We start from the raw sequence: 9781 nt of genomic DNA, 5'->3' as shown, positions 1-9781 counted from the left end.
GTCTAAAGTCCTCAGTTAATGATCTAAGAATTTTCCTAAAAATTTTAGGTTGATCATAAACTTCACCCAAATTAAAAGCAAAATTGACAAAATCATTCAACTTAGCATATAATTTATCAAAAGACTTATCATAAGACATTCTAATACTTTCAAATCTAGAGGTCAACTGTTGTAGTTTATTAATATTTATTGCCTTAGTGCCTTCATGCACTATTTGCAAGATTTTCCATGCAATGTGAGCAATCTCCACATTTGAGATCCTCTTGAATTCTTCCAAAGAAAAAACATTGAATATTGCATTCATAGTCTTGCTGTTAAAGCTTGTTGCTTCTTTTTAGGCAATTGCCCATTCTCCAATAGTAGTGGTTGGTCTTTCCCAACTGTTTTCAACAGAGAACCATACTCTCTCATCAATAGATTTCAAGAAGGTTTTCATCCTAACCTTTCAATAAGTATAGTTATTCCCATCAAAGTGAGGAGGGATCACTAGAGAGTGATCGTGTTCCATGATAGTAGGGGTCAAGGATCAACTCTAGGTATAGAAACCTAAAAGCAAGAGCTAACCTACTTTGATACCACTTGTTTGTTTGTTTAGACCCCTTAAACCAAATTGTTTAACCTAATATATTATCCAAGTGTTTACTTAGGTTAATTATTCAGATCTAGGTTAAACAATAATAAATCATATCATGCATAGCAATGGAAAAGTAAACAACACCACAATATGATGACTTAGGAAAACCAATGAAACAAATCGTTTCAAGGTAAAAATCTGAGGAGGATTTGACTTAGAAATCCTCAAGGTAATGCAAATCCATTATAAAAGAATTGAAATTTTTACAATCAAATTTAACCCTAAATCTATTGCTATATCAAGTAGTAATTTATTGACATGACCACGTGCAAACTCCGAATCTATGATCGCTTTCTCTTCTTGGACTTACTGCAACACAAGCACCCACGCTTGTGACTTTGAGATCCCACTCAAAGGTTTCAAATCACATTCAGTTGTTGATCTTTGTAGCAGCAACTAGGTTCTACCAATGCTTGATTGTAGATCTTGCTCTAGTAGACACTTGTGTAGTTAGAAGGTACAACACATTTCAGATCTCACAAGGAGTAACACACAAGTCTTCCAAAGGTCTATAAAACGTAATTAAGGTTTTCCTTTTATATGTGGACAAGTTGGACTGAGACCTTAAACGTTTCTGTTAGCTTGGGCCTTGTTTAAAAATTTTGCAAAATCTGATTTTTGCGATTTTCGATTAGTCGAACCTAATTTTCGATTAATTGAGCTTGGCAGATTCTAACTCTTCTTTTCTATAGTCAACTCGAACTTGAAGCTTGAAACATACACCTTTGAGCAATGCCTAATACAAAGACTAGACATGTTTTGTTTTCGGTTTGCCAACACATACAAAATATAATTCTAAACATTTAATCTTAAATCTTTAGAACCTAACAGATTTTTATGCCCTTTAAAGGTAGAATGCCGTGCAAATATGCCTTGTTAAAATTCGCTTCAATAATCGGCAGTTATGCCAACGATAGATTCTTCTTTTTTTAGGCCTTTTTCTTTTACAAATAATTTACTAACATACACCTGATGACTAATGTCAATACGCTAGAATAAATAATGGAAATTGATAGAATCATGCTAAACAAGGCTTTTTCAAGGCTTTTTATTTATATTTATATTTTGGGATAGAAAGAGATGATAGTTGAAAGAAATCTCATGAATTGAATATATAATAAACAACGCAAGTGGATTCTAGCTAACTTAACTGACAAAGTCTCTTGACATCAAATAAAATATTTGAACTTCTATTTTTGCTAACATAAAAAACTAATTGGTATCTTAGTGTAATGATAAATAATAATTAACAAGAATGTATATCATAAGATGAAACTATTTAAAAAAAAAAAAAAAATTACACAGTTACTAAAAAAATAATATTAGGATAAATGCATAACTCTATTACTTGGTCCATGGTGATGGATAGAAATTTCACCAATAGCGTGGATAATATGCAGCTCCTTGATAATAAATTAGAGAAGAGTGCGTAAGTGTACTTGGAAGTGAAGTGCTACATTATTGTATTTGGTGGACATACAATAATTTCTTGGACCTGTAAGTTGGTTGTTGCGCCTAATTAGGTTGGTGTATAATCAAGGTAACGTTCTCTCCAACCCTTCATCTCGTTGGTAAAAGGTTACTCGAGACAAAAGGAAAAAAATCAAAGCCTTCTCTTTAATTGAAAAAAACCCAACATTGGAAATCTTTCTAAATAAATATCTACGAATGGTTTTGGTCACTGATTTTCAAAATTAAAATAGAATAGTATATTAAAAGTTCTCCATGTTCCATACTTCTCAATTCATCAGGTTTTTGGGTTGGGGGATGGCGTTTAGGGATTTTATGGGCTAAATCTTTGACCCGATTACGTGCATTTTGGATCATATATCCCAGCCCATGTTCATCTACATAAATAGAAATTAAGAACTAAACAATTACATTTTTTTTATAGGTAAACAAATATAATTGATTTACACTCTGGTGTAATCATGAAATTACAACATCTACGTGAGATGTAAAAGTTAATAGAATTAAAAGTACAAAGATTAAAAGGATAAAAAGTTGAAAAAAGAAAAATCTCGAGGCAATAATTATATCTTGGTGTAGACTGTGTAGTGAGTAATGATTGAGAGAGAGACTTTGCATACCCACTCTTTGTGTGAGATGGGTTAGGCTTATTTTTCTGTAATTTATTTACTTATTTACATAAGTGAGGTAGGAATATTGTAGTTTATTTTGCAAAATCTAAGTTTGCATATATAGAATGTCTTTAATTATGTCATACTTCTCAAACCCTAAAAGCACTCAAGGTTTAGGGGTTATGTCTCGCTTGCATCGAAGAAGCCTTATGATCAGCCCTAGGTTTTAGGTGGGTCTTGGATTGAGAATGTAGGGAATTAACAGAAATTCCCAAATCTATGAGAAACAAAATAGAAAAGACACACACCAAAGAAAAATAATCATACACACAAGACAGTATTTATGTAGTTCGGCAATTTGCCTACGTTTATGGAGTTGCCGGGGTTTTACTATTATTAGGGAAAAAGTACAAGTGTGACAGTACTATTTTTTTCTCTCTAAAAAAACTACAGCTTAGGCCTATCGGCTCAAGCCTTCGCTTCATGGACTAAGCCTCAGGAAATCTCCCATTAAAAACCACGCAACATTATTTTGGGTTGGATTGTCATCCGGATCAAACACAACTAACAAGTCTCCACAAACCCCAACAGAGAATATGAACACCACAACAACGAAAAGATGGGTGTAGGTTAGGAATAAATTCTCTGCTCTCACTGAGAAGAAGGGAGCGAAAGTACATACGTAGTAGCTGACACAAACATTAGGGGGAATTAATGATGATTGCCCATGCGAACCAAAACTTTTTAATATATCAAAGTTGTTATGATTTCTAGATGAAAGCCGACAAATAATGAAGTTTTGAGTGTAGGACCTAGCTAGGTGATGATACATAGACGTGGCAAAACGGGTCAGAATTTTCTGACCTAACTTGAAAAATATTCGACCCAAACTCGATTTTTTTGACTCGAAGCAAAAACCAGTTAACCCGTGACTCGACCTGTGTTTTTTGCGGGTCAACCTGACTCGACCCGAACCCAAACCATTATTTTAAAACTTTTTTTTTTGGTAAAAAAAAAAGTAAAATTAAGACAATATTGGTTTAATTGTTTATTGTGAGCTTTAAGGAAATAATTGATACATTTACATAACTACATGCAAATTAATTGAAAGATAAATGCATGTGGTTGAGCATTCTGTAATGAGTAAAGATTTTTAGATATCAAACAGCAAAGTACATACCAAGATAGTCTGTAGAGTTGAAAACATAGATTTAAAATTGTAGACATGTGTGAGAAACATTCACAAGAATGGAAATAGTGAAGCCAAAGTATCAAATTGGCATAAATTATAAATGCTTAGACCTATTTTTTAATAATTTATGTCCAAAATAAATGACTTTTCAAAGTAAATTATAATATATCCTAGAGTATGTGTCGCTTAACAATTATATGATATTCATAAAAAAGACTATGTATAAATAAGTAAGCAATCAAACTATAATGTATATCTCAAATTGAAATAGAGTGTCAATTACAATTGATAATAGATTATAAAATTAATTTTCAAGATTGTAAATTTCTTATATGTTTTTATTCTTTATCAAATGAGTTATCCAATAAGTCATTTGTAATTTTATTTTATGTTTCGAGATGTTGATATTATGTAGAAATAAAACTTGTGTATTTGTTTTACTTATCTTTGTCTTATTTTGTTTAGATAGCAATGTCAGGATTAGTGTAATTTTAAAATTATTGAATAAGTATTAATAAGTTTAACTATGTTCTTTCTTGATATAAATGGTGAATTCAAAATAATGCATTTTACATTAAGTAATTTGTTGCATAACTTCCCAAATGGCAAATACATGTTGTTTCTTTATTTATTTATTTTTTAAAAATCATGTGAAAAATACGGGTCAACTTGACCCAACCCGCAGCCTGATTGACCCGAACCCAATTTTAACCCGCTTAAAATGACCCGTGACCCGTTTGACCCGCAATCCAATTGACCCAACCCGAACCCGACCTGACCCACCCGTTTGCCATGTCAATTAATACACATACATTCCTAGCTAGCTCTTTTCATTTTAGGACCAGAAGGACAAGGAAATACCCTTTGTCTTTTGATAAAAGCATGGTGTTGCTACGTGTATATAATGGAGATAATTAAGCCACATACTTTTTGTACATGTGCGGCGGCTGCGTGAGATATGTGATGAATGCATATGTTAGGGTCGTATCATGAACAGGCTACAAATTTAATATATATGCTGCAAAAATATTTTGATGATCATATGATGAGCATAAACTTTATTTAGCAATGATACGTGATATACATGATAATGATATGAGGGAGGGACAAAATTGCCCTTTGCCCTTTTCGGGCAAATTAAATAGCCTTACGCCTCACTTCCCAAACTAATTAGAGAAATGTCTCTCTTTTAAAACTCGATTTATTACAAATCGAGTTAAAAAAAAAAAAGAGTTTTCTAGAGCCCTATAGTGGCGTTTTAAGGAGTTTATAATGACGTTTTAAGGAGCCTATAGTGATGTTTTAAGGACTTATAGTGGTGTTTTTTAACTCGACCTCTATGAAATCAAGTTATAGGCAATTTTTTTTTTACCTATAACTCGATTTCATGGAGATCGAGTTGAAAAATGCCACTATAGGCTTCTTTAAAACGTCACTATAGGGTTTAACTCGATTTGTAGTAAATCGAGTTTTAAAAGAAGGGCATGTCTCTGATTAGTTTGGGAAGGGGGCATAAGACTATATAATTTGCTCGAAAAGGACAAAGGGCAATTTTGTCCTATGAAGGAGTATATGTTTTTTGCATAACATGATATATCCATTCAAATTTAGAAGATCATCCTTCGAATCAAGTGAAATTGGTGTTTAACACCTTCTCATTTCACAACATAACTTCCAAATTTAGATGCTTTGAGTTATAATTGGACTAGTTATTTACTAGTGTCAGTTTCATTTTTATAGATTGCAATTAGGAAAACAAGCCATATAATTTTAGTTTTTTAAATTGTAACTAGAAAAATAAACGATGTAACTTTTTTTTTTTTTTTTTTTTTAAATTTTAGACAATTTCTTGAACAATGATATAAATTTCATTGTTATTCAAAAAAGAGGTATTTAATAAGATTTTTTTAACTCTTTTCTTCTTTTAATTAAAATAAGTGGAAATTCCACTTGTAAAACACTCAATCTAGGGGGTATTACATTGTTGGTTGAGTAATCACAATGAAGACTTGATCGCCCCGTCATTTTTAGGACTTGGTTCTCACATTGTCATACTCATTTGATTACATTAATGAACATAAGTTTCCTGCTGTACTTTAATATTTCCTACAATTTAGTTTTCTTTAGCCTTGAGTTTACTTTTTCTCTAGTTAGGCAGAGCATCTAAGTAATTTGTTGTTTGTTGCATAGCCTCGAAATACTCTTAATTTCACGTACTACGGCTCTTGAGTTTGCATTAACGAAAATGCTAGAGTCGAATTTTTTTTTACAAACTGTTGATGTGGTGAGTAATTATTGATAAGTGAAAAAGTGATATTAGTGGTTGATCCAGATAAAACCAGTAACATTTGAATACAACAATAAAAGTGTTGTAAAATAATTTGTAATTATAACAATACTCTTGCATTAAACAATCACACATTTGTAAACTCTCTTTCATTCAACCAATTCCAAAACTAATACTCTACAACACAAAGTTTAATCGTATCATTGAGATTGTCTCAAAGCTAAACCTGGACATAGATTTGAAGTTATTGTGAAGCATAAATTTTGCATCAAACAATGCTTTTTAACTGACATCCATCTTGTTTAGTTCTAAGACTTTAAGAACTAAATGTATTAGAACTTCAATATGTAGTGTGTTGGCAAACCATGATTAAAACTTATAGTCTAGATTTAGGCTGCTCAAAGTGTGTTTATTTGTAATGTTAGAATCGAGTGAATTGTAGGATTTATTGGCTAAATCTGCAAGGCTCGATCGATCGAACCTCGTGCAAATTTATTTTCTACAAATTTTTTCCAACTCAGCCCAAGCCTGGTTTGACATATAAGGTGCTTGTCTGAGGCCTTCCTTCCTTATAAGAGAAGTTCTTTTGTCTGGGGGCGTATAGGGTTTTATATTTACTCCAAATATAAAAAGAAAAACTCTATCTACATTTTGGTGGTTATTGATGTGCTGTGTATTGAATCTCTTGTGAGATCTAAAAGTGTTTACCTTCATACACACTTAGGATTATTAAGATTCATGCCAAGAACTTGGTGATCATTTTAGTTGCCACGTAAAGAATTTCAAGAAGATCTAAAACCTTTAAGTAGAGTCTCAAAGTTACAAGTGGGAGTACTTGTGGTTATAGTGGATCAAAGAAATAAGTAGTCCATGGACTCGGAGTTGTCACGTGGTCGTGGTAGTAAGTTTTCTATACATAGCAATTGGATGTTATTGGTTTAAGTCGTATTACACAAACTTCAATTCCTTTATAGTGGATTTATTTTACCTTAAAAAAAGTTAGGTTAAATCCTCCCCAGGTTTTTTATTGGTTTGATTTTTATGGGTTATCATATTATGTGTTATTTATATTTCTGCATTACTTACATGATATAGTGAACTTACATCTGATGATTGATTTTTGATTATTTNAAAAGAAAAACTCTATCTACATTTTGGTGGTTATTGATGTGCTGTGTATTGAATCTCTTGTGAGATCTAAAAGTGTTTACCTTCATACACACTTAGGATTATTAAGATTCATGCCAAGAACTTGGTGATCATTTTAGTTGCCACGTAAAGAATTTCAAGAAGATCTAAAACCTTTAAGTAGAGTCTCAAAGTTACAAGTGGGAGTACTTGTGGTTATAGTGGATCAAAGAAATAAGTAGTCCATGGACTCGGAGTTGTCACGTGGTCGTGGTAGTAAGTTTTCTATACATAGCAATTGGATGTTATTGGTTTAAGTCGTATTACACAAACTTCAATTCCTTTATAGTGGATTTATTTTACCTTAAAAAAAGTTAGGTTAAATCCTCCCCAGGTTTTTTATTGGTTTGATTTTTATGGGTTATCATATTATGTGTTATTTATATTTCTGCATTACTTACATGATATGATTTGATTGTGTTAACTTAGATCTGAATAATTTATCTAAGTAATTACTTGGCTAAATAATTAGATTAAACATCTTGTATTTTAAGGGGTTTAAAAACGTACACATCTGTTTGGTTGCCAAAAACATCAGGATTGAGATTGGAAACTAAGGCTGAGTTCATGGATCATAATGGCGTATTGGTGTACCTAAAAGGACTTGCTGACTGCGTTGAGCTTGATGAAGTTCTCACCTAATATATGGTTTACAGCACAAAACACATTTGTATAGTCAAACTAACAACAGTAAGTTTAAAGCCAAATCAAATTTCACAAAATAGTTGATGTGGCAAATTATAATTGGTGTACAATACAGTTAATGTCATCGATAAATCCTATGTGAAGGTGATGTAATAAATCCTTTGTGGAGATTTACTAAGGAAGAAGAGAAATAGAAAGATATGTGCAAGAAAGCTTGATCATCAAAAATATGCACCACTCTATGTATAACAAACCAATGCCACACACCAAGTTTTGAAATTTGTAAAACTTTTGTCCATGGAATTGTAGCATTAACAACGGCAAACCGTGGCGTCACCACGGGGCTGTATGATTTTATCTTGTGCATAGACATAAATTATACTCTCAATGGATCTGCCAATCCCAAGAAATGGAGATTTACTAAGGAAGAAGAGAAATAGAAAGATATGTGCAAGAAAGCTTGATCATCAAAAATATGCACCACTCTATGTATAACAAACCAGTGCCACACACCAACCAGTAGGAGAGATATATAGATCAATCCTCCCTTTGTTGGCCAATGAATCAAATAAATCCCTTGTAATTCATATTCGGTGCTATCTAACCTCTATATGGTCGAAATCTATAACATTGGAAACATAAAACAAAAAATACAATAAAAAAACCTGAAAACAATAAAAGACAAAAAGCAATCTATGAACAACGCAAAGGAAATGTCGCAATTTGCAAACAAACTGACTTAAGCCCCTCCAATATTAAATCTCAATATTCTGGTAGCCCTTTTATAAATTCCAAAACAGACGGTGACATCGAGTTACCTATGTTTGGCGATACGAATGCAGAATCAGGATATCTATAAACAGGCCTAGGTGAGCAGAAGAAATTGTTTGAACTCGGGGTAAACAAAGGAATATCAGCAAAATATGGATTGGTTTGGTTAAAAATTGGTGACAAAGATGACGATCTTGCCTTAACATCACCACAATTCTCTTCAGTAAGAGCAGAAGATGAATCATTACGATCATCATGCCCAAAAGGCTTGATCACCTTACGATCATTTCCTTTCGCAGACAATCTCTTTTCACTCTTCTGGGTTTGATCATCATCATTGGGCTGTGACATACCCGTGAGCTTCTGAACGAGAGCCATGAAATCCTGAGCTTTTGTGTGGATTATCTTTGGAGAATGAGTGTATATAATAACTGGTTGCTTTCGTTGCTGCCTGAACATTGTGGTACCAACACAATCAGAAATCACCGAAGAAGAAGATGATGATGAAGAGAAAGATGGTTTCTGAATGACATGGGACCCCTTGTTGATATTCAATGGTGATGGACGTGGACCTTTGATCATCTCCCACTTTGAAATCTCATGGTCACCATGAAACTTTGCAGGGCTCATGTTTGAGATCTTCTTGGAACCAAAATATGGAAAAAGCAAAAAAGGGTTGTGTTATATATATATATATAGAGAGAGAGAGAGAGAGAGAGAGAGAGAGTGGGAGAGTTTGTTGGGGGTTAGAAGAAGAAGGAAAAGAGAGATAGGAACATAAATAGGAGATTTGTTAGGATTGGAGACTGTAGAGGGAAAGGAATGAATAAAAAAGATTATGATAGCCAGCAATTCTGACCGTTGACTACATACATAGATATATAATACATATTTTTATGTCTAATATATTGTATATAAAATAAAAAGGGGATGATATAAAATCTTAGGGTTTAATGGAAAGAAGGTGTTAGACGCTTTCACTT

General features: G+C 32.8%; 1 protein-coding gene across 1 annotated transcript; it reads right to left on the bottom strand.

Moving 5' to 3' along the window:
* Positions 1-8487: 8487 nt before the first annotated feature.
* LOC111992553 (VQ motif-containing protein 20) lies at positions 8488-9559 on the bottom strand. The gene has a single exon (XM_024024435.2). The coding sequence runs from the start codon at positions 9426-9428 to the stop codon at positions 8790-8792; it is 639 nt and encodes a 212-aa protein (XP_023880203.1). The 5' UTR covers positions 9429-9559; the 3' UTR covers positions 8488-8789.
* Positions 9560-9781: the final 222 nt, after the last annotated feature.

The sequence above is a fragment of the Quercus suber genome, unplaced genomic scaffold (assembly GCF_002906115.3).
Source record: "Quercus suber isolate HL8 unplaced genomic scaffold, Cork oak 2.0 scaffold_734, whole genome shotgun sequence".
Taxonomy (NCBI): domain Eukaryota; kingdom Viridiplantae; phylum Streptophyta; class Magnoliopsida; order Fagales; family Fagaceae; genus Quercus; species Quercus suber.
This window is presented reverse-complemented; position numbering and strand designations above follow the sequence as displayed.

Excerpts from the sequence above, each read along its gene's own strand:
- LOC111992553 (XM_024024435.2), bottom strand. The coding sequence starts at position 9,428 with ATGAGCCCTGCAAAGTTTCATGGTGACCATGAGATTTCAAAGTGGGAG.